At 43.9% G+C, this 19,790-nt stretch overlaps 1 protein-coding gene across 4 annotated transcripts in view; it reads right to left on the bottom strand.

The window, feature by feature from the left end:
• The window catches only part of DIAPH1 (diaphanous related formin 1), a 117,037-nt gene that overhangs the window by 71,624 nt on the left and 25,623 nt on the right, over positions 1-19,790 (bottom strand). For 2 of the 4 annotated variants that reach the window (XM_040995575.1, XM_040996317.1), the window contains exons 2-8: positions 10,613-10,639; positions 8,249-8,401; positions 5,265-5,366; positions 4,812-4,942; positions 4,546-4,632; positions 2,259-2,310; positions 149-288 (exon numbers count right to left, since the gene is read on the bottom strand). In XM_040995575.1, the coding sequence (XP_040851509.1) occupies positions 149-288; positions 2,259-2,310; positions 4,546-4,632; positions 4,812-4,942; positions 5,265-5,366; positions 8,249-8,401; positions 10,613-10,639 (692 nt within the window). The remainder of the gene's footprint in view (positions 1-148; positions 289-2,258; positions 2,311-4,545; positions 4,633-4,811; positions 4,943-5,264; positions 5,367-8,248; positions 8,402-10,612; positions 10,640-19,790) is intronic. The other 2 variants (XM_040997015.1, XM_040997802.1) reach the window with 1 other exon arrangement.

Raw genomic sequence — 19,790 nt, 5'->3', positions numbered from 1 at the left:
GATCAGCTCAGCTCCAGCCATTGTGGCCACTTGAGGAGTGAATCACAGATGGTGGATCTTCCTCTCTGTATATCTGACTTTCCAATAAAAATAAATAAATCTTTAAAAAAATGTAATTGGAGGAGAGCAATAATTCCATTCAACATACATGTCTTCTGGCTGTGGCAGAATACAAAGAGCAGAAAGCAGCTTAGCTGCATCAATCATCATGTTAGGAACAGCAGGGTCCATGGCTCTGACCAGCAGCAGGATTCCTTCTTCCGTATCCAACATAGTTTTGATTCCAAACTGTTAAGATAAGAACAGAGATGAGATACTGAAAGATGACAGCATCTAACAACCATGAACGAGTTTAGAGGTTATTGTGGCCTGAATGGTATCCTCCCCAAAGCATGTTGAAGTCCTAATCAACAGTACCTCAGAATATGAACTTATTTTAAAACATGAATATACACAGATAAACAGATTTAGTTAGATTACAATGACATTACACTGAAGCACCATGAGCCCCTAATCCAGTATGACTGGTATGCTTAAAGAATATAGGGACACACAACACAGGGACAACATTATATGAACTTGAAGGCAGAGATTGGAACAATATATCAACAAATCAAGAAATCTAAGCTCAAGATTGGCACTATGGTATAGTAAGTAAAGTTGCCACCTCCAGCACCCACATTGCATATAAAGGTGCCAGTTTATGTTCTGGCTGCTCTACTTCCAATTCCAACTCCCTGCTAATGTCTTGGGAAAAGCAGTGTAAGATGGCCCAAGTGCTTGTATCCAGATACCCACGTGGGACAATCAGAAAAGTTTCTAGCTCCTAGCTTTGGCCTGGCCCTAGCCATCGTGGCAACAGACACAGATCTCTTTCTGTAACTCTGACTTTCATAAAACAAATCTTAAAAAAAAAAAAGTCAAAGATTGCCAATAGCTACCAGAATCTAGGAGAGAGCCATGGAATTTCTATACGGGATAAATAATATGGACTCCTTGTGTTTGAACACTAAGCAGACATAAAACCTTAATGCAAAGATCTAAAGCAAAAACATTCTGAAAGGAAAAAACAAGCAAGATATAAAGCAAATCTTCTAAAACCAAAATATGAATGTCAGGAAACGCAAGAATTATCAGGGGCTGGCAAGATGGCTCAATTGCTGATCTTCTGCCTATGGATGCCAGTTCGTGTCCCATCTGCTCCACTTCCCTTCTAGCTCTCTGCCTATGGCCTAGAAAAGCAATGGAGTATGGCCCAAAGCCCTAAGACTCTGTAACCACATGGGACACCCAGAAGAGGCACATGGCTTTGGACTGGCTCCGTTCCAGCCATTGTGACCACTTAGGGTGTGAACCAGCAGATGGGAAGATCTTTCTGTAAATCTACCTAATAAAAATAAATCTTAAAAGCTGAACTGAACTTATAAAATACAATCCATAATGAGGGAAAAAAAAGCTTTTGGAACCATGTACAACAGGGTGCTTCAAAAAGGCTATGAAGGGGCCAGTGTTGTGGTACCACAACAGGTAATGCCACGGCCTATGATGTCAGCATCCCATATGGGTGCCGGTTTGAGAACCAGCTGCTCCACTTCCAATCCAGCTCCCTGCTTTTGTGCCTGGGAAAGCAGCAGAGGATAGTCTAGTGCTTGGGCCACCCATACGGGAGACCAGAATGAAACTCCCAGCTTCAGCCTGGCTAGGCTCTGGCCCTTGTGTCTATCTGAAGAGTGAATCAGCAGATGCAAGCATACTTTCTCTCCCTCACTGCCTCGGGTCTCTCTTCCTTCTTCTGACTTTCAAATAAACAATTTTTACAATTTATTGTTTGAAAGGTAGAGTTACTCAGAGAAGGAGAGCTAAATCTTCCATCCACAGATTCACGCCCCAAATTCCTAAACGGCTAGGGCTGGGCCAGGCTGAAACCAAGAGCCTGGAATTTTTTCCAAGTCTCCCACACAGATGAAGGGGCCTAAGCACTTGAGCCGACTCCTCTGCTCTGAGAAGCTGGTTTAGAGGTGAAGCAGCCAGGACCAAAACTGCCACCCATAAGGGATGCCAATGTTGCAGGCAAATGCTTGGCCTGCTATACCATGGCACTGTCATAAATAAATGCTAAAATAGTTAAGATTCTGAAATAGAAAGCTAGAAGTCTTCAACCTCATACATCTTTTTCATTCTCTTTTTGGGTCTTCTTAAGAGGAAAGAATGGGGTTTAAAACCAGAAATGGAATGTGAATGAGGGGGGAAAATCTCACCTTATTGTTCATGAAAGCTTTCAAGCAGCGAATGATCTCATGCTTGTTCCGGCTGTGGCAGAGAGAAGACACAGTTAGTGAAGTTCCTTTATGCATTTCCCCTTTGACTTTTCAATCTTCAAAACAGTATCTCAGGAATACCCGCAACTAAGAGTTGAATAAATGTTAGCATTGAAACATCAGCAAAAGAAGAAGGACTCCTACCATTGAAGGCCTTTGGCTAATTTTTCTATAATCCAAGAATTTAGTACTGCATTAAAACCTTCCCTTTAAGGAGCTGGTGTTATGCTGCAGCAGGTAAAGCCACCACAACACCGGAAACCCATATGAGCACTAATTTGAGTCCTGGCTGCTGCTTCCAACCCAGCACCCCCGATAATGGCCTAGGGTGCCTGGGTCTCTGTCACCCACATGTGAGACAAGAAAGAAACTCCTAATTCCTGGCTTCAGCCTGGCCTAGAGAACCAAGGATGGCCGGTCTCTTTGTCTCTCCCACCCTCTCTGTAATTCTGACTTTCAAATAAGTAAATCTTTAATAAAACACAAACAAATAAACAAACAAACAAAAAAAAAACCCTGCCCTTTAGTCCTTGCAGGTTCCTTAAGTGTTAAATTCTATTAGGATAACATGCCACCTACAAGAGGACTTGAAAAAGTTCATGGAAAATGGAATTCCAAGATAGATTTAAAATTTTTTTTCACAGCAAAATAAACCTATCTTGATTTTTCCTGTCCTGAATTTTCCACAAAATTTATTTTAAAACTCTATGGGCCCACCATGGTGACTTCATTGGTTAATCCTCTCCTTGCAAGAACTAGGATCTGGGCACTGTTTCGTGTTCCAGCTGCACCACTTCCCATCCAGCAGCTCCCTGCTTATGTCCTGGGAAAGCAGTGGAGGATGGCTCAAAGCCTTGGGATCCTGCACTGCATGGGAGACCCAGAAGAAGGTTTGGGTTTCTGGCTTTGGAACAGTTCAGCTCTGGCCATTGCAGCCACTTGGGGAGTGAACCAGTAGATGGAAAATTTTTTCTCTGTCTCTCCTTTCTGTAAATCTGCCTTTCCAATATAAATAAATAAATCTTTAAAACAATTTACTTATTTAAAAGACAGAGAGGACAGTGCTGTGGCACAGTGAGTTAAGCCACTACCTGCCACACCAGCATCCCATATGGCTGTTCTCCCAATCCAGATCCTTACTAAAGTGCCTGAGAAAGCAGAAGATGGCCCACGTGCCTGGGACTCTGAACACACTTTGGGGACGTGGATGAAGTTCCTAGTTTCATCCTGGCCTGGCCCTAGCTGTTGCAGCCACCAATGGACAACAGCTCTCCTTCCCTCACCTCCAAATTCTGTCTTTCAAAAAAACAAACAAACAAACAAAAGGCGGGGGGCGGCGGGGACAGAGAGAGACAAATCTGTTGATTTACTCCTTAAATCCGCAACCGCAAGGGCTGGGTGAGTCAAAAGCCAAGAGGCTGGAAACTCGATGTGGGTCTCTCACAAGTGACAGGGAGCCAACCACTTTCAGCAACACCTGCTGCCTCCTGGAGCCTCCATTAACAGAAAGCTAGAACTGGGAGTGGAGCTGGGGCAGAACACAGGCACTCCTCCATGTTACACAGGCATTCCCAGCAGTAGTGTAACTGCTATGAACTCCCTCCTGAACTTTTTAACTAAAAAGTTATCTACAAATTTCAGATTTTAAAACAAAGCAAGGCTAATCTTTTAAATCCGTGTTTTCCATAAACTTTTAAAATAATCCCTGTTACCACCTCAAAGATTTCAAATCTCAGAAGACACATGCAGGAAACCTAGGTCCTAAACACTTTTGTTTTGCAAAGATTCCAAAGGGTTAGGGGGTCACTTTCATTCAGGCTGCCTTCAAAGCAGCCAATGACAATCCAAGACAATCCCAGGTATTTCCGTGGAATTATGTCAACCCTGAAGACTGCTATGACTAGGCACAAACTAATCATGGTATTTTAAGACTTCCAAATGGGAAATGATCCAGATTAGTCTACAGGGAGACTCAGCAATGCATCAGATTCGATTTCCAGACTGAAGACTAATCTGGAGACTGAAAATCTTACATGGTACATAAGTTCCTCCTTCCTTTCATGTAGTTATAAATTATCACTCATCCCTGCGCTATCTGCATGATACATCTATTCTCAGACAACAGTATATTCTTTTACCTTTAGCTGCTATTTTCTCCTTTTAAGCAAGCAGCTAAGTCGTCTGTAACCCTCTACCTGGAAGATGCACAGACCTGGGAAGTCCTTACCTAGAAGTCTCATCTTTCTCGTCCAGAAGTCGTTTGAGGATGTCCAGTAAAGAGGCCAGACCCTCAGCACCAAACGTCTGAACCCAACTGTAAGGGACAGCAGATCACACAATATTAAATCAAAATAATAAGCACGTATCAGCCACACAAAGTTTACCCTGCTACCTCTACTCCCAGTCCAGTCTGACTCCTCTGATCTGGGTCTGTCCCCAGTGAACTCCAACACTGGACTCCCATTCCAGTTACCTCCTCCTCCAAATCCCCACCTGACAGGGTTGTTGTTGAGAGAGACGCGAAGGGACTCCAAGCAGCTGAGCAGATGCATATCCCGCAAGCCCGACCTCAGCTCCTGGATGTACATCATAGCCGACCGAGAGCTCTCCTTCTGGCTCATGCCCTAGACCGCAGGCACATGGAAACATGCAGAGATCAGTGAACCATGGACCCTGGGCAAACATTAGTCAGCACCGTATGTGGCAGAACGTATCACACATAATAGTAATGTAACAGGTTCAAGTTTGCCTATCCCATATAAATCCATATGTTTCAGGAAGATTTAACATGGTTAAAAAGGTATGTAAGAATGATAAGTCGAACCAAAGACTGAAAATTAGCAGGCTTACATAATGCAATGAGATCCTGATGAGGGAGGCATAAAATGTTATCTAAAACTGGCAAACAAAACCAGCCCCAAGGGCACAGTCATGTCCACAACTTACGGCCTGGGAGGTGTGGAAGTACTGGGACAACATCTCCCTCTTGATGATAATGTCCTTCTCCCTCAAAGGCTGTTGTTTCTCCTCATTCAAATTCATATCCAGCTAGAAAAGAAAGTATCTTTGAATTCCATGCAAGACTTTGAAAAAGATTTATTTATTTTTATTGGAAAGGCAGATATACAGAGACAAGGAAAGAGAGAAAGATCTTCCATCTGCTGGTTCACTCCCCAAGCGGCTGCAACAGCTGGAGCCAACTGAGAAATTCAGTTACTAGGCTACCGCGCTGGGTCCCCTTAAAAGATTGTGCTGTTCAGTATTTAGTTTCTTTAGTGCAGACCTGAGCACACAAAATCAGTGAATAAATTTTTTTTTGATCAGAGATTTAAGTTATTATAGTTGATGAAAACCCCTTAGGAATGTGGTTAGAATTTTAGTTTAAATCTCTCCATGTCTTTATTTATTTGGAAGGCAGAGAGACAGAAAAATGGAGAAATAACAGACAGATTCCCCACCACCTGTTCACGCCACAGATGTCAACAACAGCTAGGGTTGTATCAAGCCAAAGCTGGCGTAGGACCTGATCCAAGTTTCCCATATAGGTGGCTGGTGCCCAACTATTTAACTTACCACGTGCTGCCTCTCAGGGTATGCATTAGAAGGAAGCCAGAAACAGGAGCAAAGCTGGGCCCCAAACCCAGGCATTCTTACAGCCAGGGCTTACCGGGCCAGAATCAGCAGCAAGGAACTCTACCTAGGTCTCCCACAGCGTGGCAGTTCATCTAAATACTTGGGCCATCTTCTGCAACAGCATTTATAGGTAGCCATCTGAGGAATGAACCAGCAGATGGAAAACAGATCTTTCTCTTTTTTAATTTTATCTTTCAAATAATAAATCTTTTTTAAAAAGAGAAAAGAAAAAGAAAATATGATCAGTATAATGGACCCAATTTGAATTGTAATTTCAACAAACTGGTTTTTTTCTAAAGATCTAACTTAGGAAATATGAATCCTATGATATGTAATGTTATTCAAGAATGAATGTTTTCTAAAAATTAAATTACATTTTCTGATTTCTCTCAAAAACAAACAAACAAAAAATCCAGAAAGTGTGTGGCTCTGTGACACTTGCACACAGGCTAGCATCCCCAGTGAAAGGCTATCACCTACCAGAACTGAGTTGGGACTGGCCTTGCTAAGAAAAATGTCACAAGTCCCTTTTTAGCTTACCACTGTCCCTTCTGTTGCCATGATCTTCTGGTTACCCTACTGACTTAACGTGACCTGTGTGGCCCAAAAGCCATCCAACTGTGTCTTTATAAACTGTACCCTTTCTTTTAAAAAATTTATTCTGCTTGTTTGAAAGGCAGAGTTATAGAAAGAGAAGCACCGAGAGAGATCTTCTATTTGCTGGCTTACTTCACAAACGGCCACAACAGCCAGGATGGAAGCCAAGGTGCCAAAGCTTCTTCCAGGTCTCCCACACAGGTGCAGGGGCTGAAGAACTTGGGTCACCCTCAGCTGTGTTCCACGCACGTTAGTAGGAAACTGGACTGGGATAAGTGGAGCAGCTAGGACTTAATCAGGCACCCATGTGGAATGCCAGTGCTACAGATGGTGGCTTTGTCCACTATACCACAATGCCAGCCCCAGACTATACTCTTTACACTCTTAATACACTTCTACAACTAAAAGGCAGACTAAGGGCTAGGTGTGTGGCACAGCAGCTTGGAAGACCCACATTCCATACTGAGAGGCCTGATACGAACCCTAATCCCCCTTCACTTCTGATCTAGCTTCCCACTTAATGCACACCTGAGGTGCTACAGTCAACAGTAGGTGGATCTGTGCTACGGAAGTGAGTAGCTTGGATGAAGTTCTGGGCTCCTGCCTCCAGCTGGCTCAGCTCAGGCCGTGGAGGCTATCTGAGGGGGAAACCAGCAGGTGGGAGAGCCATCTTTCTGCCTTTCAAATAAAGAAAAATAAATTTAAACCAAGAGACTGAAAAATAATAACAGTAGTACTGACTGACGGATTACTCCGATTAGGCCCTGTGTGAAAGATTTTAAGCCTCTAAGTCAGGCATACCACCAACCTCTACGTGAGTTTGAGTCCATGGAACACACAGATTTTATTTAAAAAAAAAAATTACAGGTATTAAAACTTCCACCATGCATACTTCATGCCCGTTGGCCTCAGACACTATGCTCAGAAGTCTGCCAGGACCACAGCATAACCATTCCCTCTCCAGAGTCACACTACATAGAGGGTTAGGAGCAAGTGTCTTTCCATCCCGGTTCTTCTTTATGCACAGTTCACGCTGAATGCTTCCAACACTTCATCCACCCTGGCTTAGCCCAAAGGCGGCAGTCTACGTGCTACGAACCGAACCACCCACCCTAGGCCTTTGTCGCTAAAGTATTGCTGGGCAGGAGGACATTTAAAAGGCTGCTAGTAATCAGGTATTTCCAAGTTTACTCACAGATGTCAATCTTATAGACTGGTTCATATACACTCAGTCCCTCCAGTAACCAAGAATAATTTTTAAAACTCTACATTCTGGGCTCCTCTCCTTGCATGTGCCAGGATCCCATACGGGTGCCAGTTTGTGCCCCGGCAGCTCCACTTCCCATCCAGCTCCCTTGCTTGTGGCCTGGGAAAGCAGTCGAGGACGTCCAAAGCCTTGGGAACCTGCACCCATGTGGGAGACCTGGAAGAGGCTCCAGGCTCCTGGCATCAGATCAGTTCAGCTCCGGCCATTGTGGCCACTTGGGGAGTGAACCAGCGGATAAAGATCTTTGTCTCTCCTTCTCTCTGTAAATATGCCTTTCCAATAAAAAAATAATCTTTTTAAAAATTTTCACATTAAACTTGGAATTCTCTGTAATAAAGGGTTAGCAAAGAGGGAATGTATATAAAAAAGAGTCCCCTCCAAGCTCATAAGAGCATTTTTAAGAACAAGCAACATTTGGAAGTGGAAAACTTACCAGCATCTGTTCAAAGAGAACTAGAATCTGCTCATCCGACTGATCAGGCAATGGCAGTGCTGTGGGATCATCTCCGTATGGCACGTAAGAATTTCTATGAGCAGAATTGGACTTATCCTTTTCCTTCTTTCTTATGCTAGTAAATCTCTCCAGCTGAGAAAAAGAAAAATGTATTAGTGCTGCATTTTCATTTACACAACAAGCTTTTCAAGCTCTTTCACCCCTCCCACACCCGTGGTTCCTCTGCCTTATGAGCTCAGGCTTCCCCAACATGAAAAGATGCACTTGCCTTCCCCACAGTTAACTTAACAGAGAGAGTCTGCATCCTCACCGACACCCAATGAGAAGCAGCCAGAACCTCTCTCAAAGGAGGGAGCTAAATTCTGATCATCCCCGCCATTCCTCAGCCCTCTCAGCAGCAGAGAACTAAAAACATCTCACGGTCAAAGCTACCTCAGTAAGACTCCCTTTGTTTCCTGCTTTCTACACAAAAAGAAACATGTGCCGGTGCCAGCACAGTGGCCTATCATGCTACTCCTCCATCTGCAGCGTCTGTATCCCAAATGGATGCTAGTCTGAGTCCTGCTCCACTTCTGATCTAGCTCCCTGACAATGGCCTAGGAAACCCATGGAGGATGGCCCAAGTCCTTGAGATTCTGCACCCATGTGGCTCCTGGCCATTGAGGCCATTTGTGGAATGAATCAACAGATGGAAGATCTGTCTGACTCTCCCTCTGTAACTTTTTTAAGAAAAATTAAATAAATAAATAAAAGTAGGGCCTGGAGTGGTAGCCTAGAATCCTTGCCTTGCATGCGCCGGGATCCCATATGGGAACCAGTTCTAATTCTGTTGGCCTTGCTTCCCATCCAGCTTCCCTGCTTGCGGCCTAAGACAGTACAAGACCGCCCAGAGCCTTGAGACCCCGCATCTTCATGGGAGACCCAGAAAAGGCTGCGGGTTCCTGGCTTTGGATCAGATCAGTTCAGTTCCGGCTGCTGCAGCCATTTGGGGAGTGAATCAGCAGACGGAGGATCTTCCTCTATCTTTCCTCCTCTCTGTGGATCTGACTTTCCAATAAAAATAAAACTTAAAATTCTTTAAAAAATTAATACATAAAAGTAAATAAATGTGCCCCAGCCTACAGAGGATCCCTTTCTTCAAGTGATCGGGGATGACACTGTGAGACGACACGTTAAGCCACGTCCTGTGGTGCCACCATACCACAATGGACGCCAGTTCAGGTCCCAGCTGCTCCACTTCTGGGAAAGCAACAGAGGATGGCTCAGGTACTTGGCCCCCTGCATCCACGTGGGAAGCCTGCAAAAAGCTCCTGGCTTCTGGCCCACCCCAGCTATTGCAGCCAACTGCGGAGTGAACCATGAGATTGAAGACCCTGACTCTCCCTCTCCCCCTGCCTCTCCTTCTGTGTAACTCTGCTCTCCAAATAAATAAATGTTAAAAGAAAAATAATAACCACACACAAAGGAGCTGACTAAGATCACGGATTTTAATATCTGTAAGTCAAACAGGTAGTACATACCTTAAAACCAGGAGCCATTCCTCTTTCTTTTGCTTACTTCACAACACCTGTGTTATGCTCTTTGCATAAACACCATGTATTCAGAAATGTGTGCTGTGTCCCTACCAAGCAAAGCTAATGAAGCACTGCCTCAGATCAGATGCTCAGCAAGAGCCACCAAGAAGCTGCAGCTTGCTGGCTCCACCCATCTGAAAAGAAGAGTAGTATCTACAAGCACTGTGAGCTTGCAGTGAGAGCAGCCACTTCCAAACTCCAAGCCATGTAAAGGACATGCCAAACTTTGCAAGCTGAGGAACATGCCAAAGGAATGCATGCAAAGGGCCAAATGCCGAGGCAAGAGATAGGAAAAAGCCTTGGGATTCACTCCAATTAGACCCCATTAACCAACATAGTACAGAACATAAAAAATAAACCAGTTGGGCCCGGCGTGATAGCATAGTGGTTAAAGTCCTTGCCTTGCACGCGCCAGGATCCCATATGGGTGCTGGTCCTAATCCCGGTGGCCCTGCTTCCCATCCAGCTCCCTGCTTGTGGCCTGGGAAAGCAGTCGAGGACGGCCCAAAGCCTTGGGACCCTGCACCCATGTGGGAAATCTGGAAGAAGCTCCTGGCTCCTGGCTTCAGATTGGCTCAGCTCCAGCCATTGCGGCCGCTTGGGGAGTGAATCATCAGACGGAAGATCTTCCTTTCTGTCTCTCCTCCTCTCTGTATATCTGACTTTCCAATAAAAATAATCGTTAAAAATAATAAAAAATAAACTGGTAAATGTTATATAGCATAGGAAATGAGATAAAACATGCACATGCCGAACAAAATGTCCTTACCTCATCTGCCATGAGCCGCTTCAGAGTCTAGGAAACAGGAAAAGGAAGGAAGGAAAGAGAGAGAAGAGGTAAGTGAAATGTCAAACAGCAAAGAGAGGCTGGTGGAAAACGAGGAGAAAACAACCTGAAAGGATCTGATTTCACATACTAAATTTTTACGGAAGTATTCTCGGTCCGGTCTCTCAGGGAAGGGGCTGCTAGGGTTTTGAGGACACTAGGACATGACTCTTAAAAGATAGAGACTTGAAGAGATCCTATATTTGATGGCAGATATGCTCATAAAATGTGCTCAACCTCATGAGTAAAACAGGAAGTGCAAATTGACAGCACAATGAGCCAGCACCTCTCAAGATGGGCAAACACAGGCAGGTCTGTCTAGCAGAAGGGCAGCAGGCACTCTCAGCACAGCCACTCGGGAAGGTGGCAGAGCACGCATGCACACTGCAAGTCAACACACCTGCTGCGATGGGTCTGTCCTGCTGGCACCTGGACACACTTAGCAGGACCCACGTAACCAGAGTGTAACACTAAACTGTATCAACACAACAGTCTAGACAGCTATCAAGACTAGAATGTGGGGACGAGCATTGTGGTGCAGCAGTTTAAGCTTTCAGCTGCAACACTAGCTTCCCATAAGGGCACTGGTTGAGGCCTGGCTGTTCTATTTCTCATCTAGCTCCCACGATGCAGCTGGCAAAGCACTGGAGAGTGGCCCATGTGCTTGTGTCCCCGCCGTCCACAGGGAACACACATGTGGAGTTCCTGGCTACTTGCTTGGGTCTGGCCTGCCTGGCCCAGTCCAGTCCAACCTACTCCAACTCTAGCTACTGCAGCCAATTAAGGAACGGATCAGTGGAAGATCTTTTTCTCTGCATCTGTCTCTCCCCACCTCTCTCTGTAACTCAGGCCTTTCAAATTTTTTATATCACCAATAAAGGTGATATAAAGGGATAAACTGGTATTACTTTAAAAAAAAAAAAAAGGAATGTGACTGGAGACGAAACAAAGAAGCTTCTAGGATGTTTAATGGATGGTGATGACATGAAGCTTCGGTTATAAATCATTCTGTATGTTCCATGTTCTCCTCTCTACACATGTTCTATTTCAAAGTAAAAAACATCTACAGGTCTGGGTCTGGCATGGTAGCCTAGTAGCTAGAATCCTCCCCCTGCAGCCACTGGGATCCCACATGAGCGCTGGTTTGTGTCCTGACTGCTCCACTTCCCATCCAGCTCCTTGTTTGTCGTCTGGGAAAGCAGTAGAGGATGGTCCAAGCCTTGGGACCCTGCATCCGCGCAGGAGACCTGGAAGAGGATCCTGGCTCCTAGATTCGGATCAGATCGGCTTAGCTCTGGCTGTTGCAGCCATTTGAGGAGTGAATCAACAGAGAGAAGATCTTTCTCTCCTCCTCCTCTAGAAGTCTGTCTTTCCAACAAAAATAAATAAAATCTTAAACAAAAAAAAAAAACCTACAAGTCTAAAACAGTACAAATTTTTCTTTGTCCTAATTAATTTTAAACCTTATCTCTTTCATGTATATGTTTGGAACAATTCGATCAATGCTTCTTGATTAATCTTCCCCCAACTAATTAAAAAGTGGTTCCATTCCTGCTGAAAAATTATTTTTCTAATTTTTACAGATAGGAGAAATCTGCATCGCTACGCTCACGTCCTCCACACCATACACAGGGACACGCAGCACACACGGTGGGCGAACCATGAACGTTGCCTCCCTTCTGCAAAGGAGGTCCCGCTCCTCCTGGCTGAGTGCTGACCACTGCCCTGATGCCCAGCCCTGCTCAGCATTCAGGAACTCGCAGTTCTTCTGTGTGTGCTGCTTCCTGGGCGCCAAGGCAGAGACGTATCACTCAAGGAGATGAATGTGACAGTTCCTTTCTTGTCACCACCCTAAGTCCCTTGGAAAACAAGTAGGACACAAAAGGGATGAGGATACACAGTTTGTTGCCATATGTAGGATTGAACTTATTTTTTCCTAGAGGATTGCTTTCAAAACCTTGTCCCTTAAACTCAAAACGATCCCACAGAAGCAAACTACAACCAAACAATGACAGTATTATAAGGTGATTAACCTACCTGTCTGTATACATAGCAGGATCTCTACATAATCACATAAATTACAGGTAACACACCCTAGGTTTAAAGCATCAGTGCATTTGAACTAGTCACAGCTACAGCTAAAGTTACGGGAATCCAGCTATTCCTGGTTTCTGCCTATGTATCTCTCTCCCACCCATCCAAGTAACTTCATATCACCACAGTCTGATTTGATTTTTCACAATAACCTCCTGATTTCCCTGCCTTTGGTGCTGCTCATTTCAAATTACACAGATTTTCCATACTATATCCAAGAATAAACTTTCTTTTTTAAAAAAGATTTATTTTTATTACAAAGTCAGGTATATAGAAAGAGGAGAGAGAGAGAGGAAGATCTTCCATCTGATGATTCACTCCCCAAGTGACCGGAACGGCCGGTGCTGTGCTGATCTGAAGTCAGAAGCCAGGAGCCAGGAGCTTCTTCCAGGTCTCCCACGTGGATGCAGGGTCCCAAGGCTTTGGGCCATCCTCGACTGCTTTCCCAGGTCACAAGCAGGGAGCTGGATGGGAAGTGGAGTTGCTGGGATCAAAACAGGCACCCATATGGGATCCCGGCGCATTCAAGGCAAGGATTTTAACCACTAGGCCACACCACTGGGCCCAAGAATAAGCTTGCTAAAAAGCCAAGCAGTCCATGTTATCTCCCCCCACTTAAAATTGGTCAATAGAGGCAGGTGCCGTGACATGCGTACCAAGCCTCCACCTGCAGTGCCAGCATCCCATAGGGGTGCCCGTTGTCCAGATGGCTCCACTTCTAGTCCAGTTCTCACCTAATAGCCTGAGAAAGCAACAGAGCAGGGCCCAACTGCTTGGACTGCTGCACCTACAATGGGAAACCCAAAGAAACTCCTGGACTCAGACCAGCCCAGCTTCAGCCATTGCCATGATTTGGAGAGTGAAATAGTGGATGGAAGTTCTGTCTCTCCTCTAACTCTGCCTTTCATAAAAATAACTTTTAAAAACAAGAAACATCAATAGCTCCCTACTGCTCTTCACTTAAATCTAAGTCTGGTATACAAATTCCTGTGGGCTTTATTTCCTACACTCGCGCACCTTTTCCACAAACGCTCCACTTCAGGTCCACGGAGAAGCGGCTGCAGATCCGTAAACTGATCATCTAACTGCCCTGTCCCTCCCGCAGCCTGGACTGCGCACTCAAGGCTAACTCTAACAGGCCCCGCAAGCAGTGCCTCTCCAGCTCGCAAAGGAGCCTCTTTCTCTGTTTCCACAGTAACAGGCACTCGGCCGTCTCACAGCACTGATGGAGGATTACTATTGTTCTGATTTCGGCCTCCTCGAGCCCTTCCAGACTACGTTCCTTAAGAGCAGAACCTGGGACTTTGTTATAATCTCTTCATAAACAAACACCACAATCTGGGGCTGCTTCCCCGCATGCCAGTCCCTGGAGAAGCCCTGAGTCTATTCCATCTCTCTCCACTGTGTCAGTGAAGAAACCAAACACCCAGACAGGTGGGGAAGTCACTGACGTCACAGGATCAGGGACTGTGCTGGAGGGCAAAACTCAGGGATACAGATCAGAGTCTCAAAATGTTTGCAATTACTCCGATTCTGCCTTGTTCCTACTTAACTCTTGATTTGAGACAGAAAAACAACCACATCTTTCCATAAGTAGGAAAGCATTCATTTTTCTGTGCTTTTGGGAGACAACATCAGAAGGATATTTGATCCTTCAAAGTAATTATCCACGGGTGGGCAGGTGCCTGCTGGGTAAAATACTGTTAGGATGCCCACGTCTCACTGGACCACTCGGGTTGGAGGTCTAGCTCCGGCCCCTGACTCCAGTTTCCTACTAACATGAATCCAGGGAGGCAGCAGTGACTCAAATAACCAGGCTCCTGCCACCCATGTAGGAGACTAGGATTGAGTTTCCAGCTCCAAGATTCTGACCTGGGCCTCGTGGGCATTTGGGAAGTAAACCAGTGGATAGGAATTATGTCTCTCACTCTCACTGTTTCTCTGCCTTTCAAACAAGTAAATAGCTTTTTAATAATTATCCATTATTTTAGTGCTCAATTTAATTAGGTGAGCCAGGCAGGATAAAAGCTGCACTTCTTCAGCATCCCAACAGAGGGCAGCAACAACCAGCAAAATGAATCAGTGCAGGTAAAATTCTGCTTCAGAGCCCAGGAGAGCCCCAAGAAGCAAGCTTGATGACTGAAATGAAACCTATTGCTGTAACATATTGAGGGATTACTGCTTACTGCTTTAGTATTACATATGTTTTTCTTATGGAAAAACAGCTTTGATCAGTTTTTTAAAAATTATATCATATCTCATAAATTATGAGAAGTAAAAAAAAAAAAACCTAAAAATAGGTACAAGAAGACATCTACTGGAACAGTATGTCTTATGCCTCAAACATACAGATTATTTTAAACAAAGTCTTTAATCATCCTCCCTACTTCTAAATGCTTCATTCTCACCATTCTCTTTGCCTTCAAACCAAACCCTTACTTTACTAGCTGGGCTGTGAAAACATTTCATTTTTTATCCTTACTACTGTGTCCCCTACTAAACCCTTATAGAAGGAAGTATAAAAAAATGAAATATTTAAAACATCAGATCCTGGCTCACAGATAACGAATAACAGGAACTTCCAGACAGAAGACAGCAGATCTAACTGAAGGTTTTTATTTTCTACTTAAACTGCTGCTGGGTAAATACCTGCTCGCTCTCTGGCAGGAGACTGGAAGGCTATTCTCACAAAATGGAAGAACAGAGGGTTTCCAGACGGAGAGCCGCCAGGCACTGCTGTGAGCAGGGTCCTATTCCAACAAGAGGAGGGAGTAACCTACACACACTGTATTCTGAGACATTCCACACCACCCTCCGGCCCCCCACCTGGCCTGGCCTTTCCCCTTGAGTCTCCTCTGGAGAATCAAAAATTCCCTAAGGCACTGATCACCCCAGAGCTCCGACAGTGCCCTGCACAAGCCACTGGACACAGTCACTAGTGAGCCCTCCAATGGAGCTAGTGTGACAGAATTGTAGATTAAATTTTAACAAAACGTAAATACAAAAAAAAGTTATCTGTTAATGTTAAGCTAAGTAAGGCTTCAACTTAAGTATGTCAATCTACATTTGCAAATGTATTAAAATCTAAACAAAGGTAAAGTATTTCTTGTAAAAATGTAGCATCTGAACTTGGTATAGCTCCTTCAACTTGATAAACAATCTATAGGAGTAGGTGTTGCAACACAGAGAATTAAGCTGCCACTTAGGCCACCCACATCCTGTGCTAAATGCCTGGGGTTACATCCCACCTCGCCTTCCAACCCACCTTCCTGTTAATGTGCCTGTGTTCTGGCCACTCAACATTGGAAAACCAGATGGAGTTGCTACTTCCTCATTCCAGCCCTAGCTGTTGTGAACAGAGGGAAGAGCAATCTCTGTCTTTTCCCTCTCTCTCCCTACCTTTCAAAATAAGTTCCCTACCTTTCAAAATAAGTAAGTAAGAAATAGATAATTTTTATTGCCATAAGTGGACCCTGCTATCCGCATGGGAAATTTAGACTACGTTCTCGATTCTTGGCCCAGTCCCAACCACTGTTGATATTTGGAGAGTCAACCAGCAAATGCAAGCTCTGTCTCTGCATCTTGCAATGCAAATAAACTTTACAAAATGTTTAAAAGGGTCAAACACCTTACCACATTCCTCAAGAAAGAAGATACGCACAGTACAAATAAGCATATGAACAGATGGTGCACAACAAATGCCATCAGGGAAACACCTATTAAAATAGCCAACATGCAAGTGCTTGTGACACCACATGTTGAAGAGGACACAGAGCAAGAACTTTCAGTCACTGCTGGTGGAAATGCAAAATGCACAGGCAATTCGAAGCTGCACATGACTAGGCAAAAGAAGCTAATCTGAAAAGGCCACAGTGTTTGGTTCCAACCACAAGACACTCTGGAAAAGGGAAAATATGGAGTCAGTAAAATGATGAGTGGTTGCAGCAAGCTGAGGGGAAATGAACAGGTGAACCGAGGGGTTTGTAACTCCTTAGGAAGGAATGTACTGCTGTGACACTATGGGAAAAAATCAGTCGAGGGGGTGGGAGCTGGGGGAGGGGAATCTCAGACTGTACAGAAGTATATGATAAAATTTTAAATTAAAAAAAAAAAACTTTTAAAAAACCGTTTAATATCCAAAAGAGAAACATTCAAAGGAAAAAACAGAACCCTTAGAAGTAGAAAATATGAGAAATTAAAACTTGTGAAAAGGACTGGAAGATTAGAACAGGGGAAAATCTGCCTCCCACCCCCCACTCCCATGAGAAGTACAGCAAAGTGAAAGAGATAGGAAAGGAAAAAAAAAAGAAAATTAGAAGACCAGATTGGGAGATCCAATATTCTATTGTAATACCAGAAAACAGAACAATTAACAAGGAATTAAAGAAAATTTCCAAGTACTACAGGAGAAATCTCCAGCACAAAGTACAAAAATAGACTACACAAAAGCATATTATGGAGAAATTTCAAAATACCAAGACACACACAAAAAAAATCCCACAAAACCCCACTGAACAAAACAGGTCACACAAAGGAATCAGTAGCTCTGGATTTCTTAGCAACAACACCAATAGCTGAATGACAATAAGGTTTTAAAAATCTGAAGAAAAATTATTTACTGCCTCTGCTTCCATACCCAATACAGTATATAGATCACGCATGACGTCAGAACATCCTCAAAGCTTTAAACAAATTGATCCCTATGTACCACAGGGAAGGAGCCAAAGGATAGGCCCCACCAAAACATGGGAGAAAACACAGAGAAAGTCCAAGGCTTGAAATATGAGAAGCAGGAGATCTGACACAAGAGAGGGGAGGGAACTCTCCAGGCTGATTTTTTTTTTTAAAGATTGATATGAAAATCAAAGGTACATTCAGAGGAAGAGATATAAATTCTTAATCTCTTGGTGGCAAGGGCCCAAACATAGGTCATCTTCTGTTTCTCCCCAAAGCACCAGCAGGGAACTGGACTGGAAGCGGAGCAGTTGGGATATGAACAGATGCCCACAGGCCAGCATTGCAGGGAGTGGCTTTAACCCTACACTACAAGCAATGTTCCCATCCTACCACCTCACTCCCACTCCTTCCCCAGGCTGGAGATTTCAGATGACTGCTCTGTGCCAGGTACAGAGACCCCCGAGCTAAGCTTTACCTTCAGGACTATCATCACCACAGTTAGCTCTTTCTGGCTTCTGAAACTGACAATACCTGAGTGGACCATCTGGTCAGAGTTTCTTTCCTTTCCTTCCTTCTTTACTCCACTAGCAGCACTGTCAAGAACACTCATTCCACCTCACAGCATTTTTCTGCTTTGACTTATTCAGGAGAGATGGAATTTGGCCATGGTGAGCTTAGACATTAAAAATATGATGTATCCCAACCATATTCCTGTTGGATATCCAATTCCTAGTGCATGCTGCGGCCTGACAAGAGGCTCAGTCTGGAAAGGCTTACATTTCCCAGGTTTCATACCCTTGCCCACTGATGTGCTCCGAAAGGGCTCCCCATCTTCAGATACAGACCTACTTAGATTACGCCTCAGAGACACGGCTCTGCTTTACTCACCGTCGAAGCCTGACAGCCACAGTGTGCAGAAGCAGGTGTGAGTCCCAGAGCGCCTGGGTTTCAATCCTGGCTCCCCCTTCCTATTTCAGGTTCTCGATCATGCATGTCCTGGGAGCTAGCAAGTAGCAACTTACTTAGTTTCCCCACTAATCATGGGAGTGCCAGGTTCCTGACTTTGGTCTTGTCCAATCGTAGTTATTGTGGACTGTTGGTATTTAGTAAGAGATATGAAAGCTCTCTCTATCAATAAATAATTTTTTAAATTAAAAAAAAAATCCTAGGACTGATACTGTGCCATAGCAGGTTAGGCTGCTGCCTTCAAAGCTGGTACTGCATACATGACTTTCAGTTTTGGTTCCAGCTGCTCTGCTTCCAATCCAGCTTCCTACTAATAGATCTGGAAAACCAGCTAAGATAACCCAAGTGCCTGGACCCCTGCCATCGACAGAGAAGCCAAGATGAAGTTGCTGACTCTTGGCTTTGACCTGGCCCAGCCCAGACCCGGCTATTACTGGCATTTGGGGAGATCATCAGCAATATGTCATTGGCCATTTGGAGAATAAACCAGAAAACAGAAAATTCATTGATCACTCGCACTCCCTCACTCTGTTACTCTGCCTTTCAAATAAATAAATCCTCTCAAAAAATTTTTTAAAAATCATCCTATTAAAAATGTCTAGAGTTTTTGTTACTCAACAGTTACTTGAATTTATATATAAATAATAAATTCACAACATAAAAAGGAATAGGAAAATATTTCTTCTACAAGATCGCATTTAATTAATAAGATGAGCAGAGAGATATCTAAAGGTCATTAGCTGGTTTAAGAAGTAATGAATTGCGCTTATGAAAATAATCACCTTCTATAAAAAAGTTAGTTTTACTAAATCTTAAATCAACAAACTGCTCAAAGATGCACTGCATCAAAAGTAACAGCATCAAAAATAAATACACTCAGCTGGGTACCACTCTTCACTGACCATCAATTCACATGAAAACGAAGAGCAGTCCCCACACTCCCCTCCCAGACAGTAACTCAGCTTCTGATTCAGTTACCACATCCTAATGTGCTGTGTGGTAAGATAAAGCTTTTGGTTAGCAAATACAGGAAATAAGAAACTTCCTAGACACTTCATTGTTTATAAGAAACCAAATAAAGAGCCCTAGAACCCCAAAGTATACCCTTTGAGGCCAAATGAATTTAAAACACACCTTGATCAGTTACTATAGTAACAAAAATGAATTTAAAGCCCCCCTTTCTGTAACCTGACTGTTGTGGTGGTGATGGTGTCGTATGTATTAATATTTCAGCTTTAAAAACTGAGCCAATGGGACTACATTTGGCAGTCTCCTGAACAGAAGACACTTTTGTTTGCTTAGTAACAGAACTGAACATTTTTTAAACTCCAGAACTCAAGAAAAGTCATCCTAGGAACTGATTCACCTCTACTTGATTCTCTGA

This window comes from Ochotona curzoniae, unplaced genomic scaffold (genome assembly GCF_017591425.1).
Source record: "Ochotona curzoniae isolate NIBS_2020 unplaced genomic scaffold, NIBS_Ocur_1.0 contig_1, whole genome shotgun sequence".
NCBI classification, from domain to species: domain Eukaryota; kingdom Metazoa; phylum Chordata; class Mammalia; order Lagomorpha; family Ochotonidae; genus Ochotona; species Ochotona curzoniae.
The sequence above is the reverse complement of the archived record's forward strand: the minus strand, read 5'-3'. Positions and strand labels throughout refer to the sequence as shown.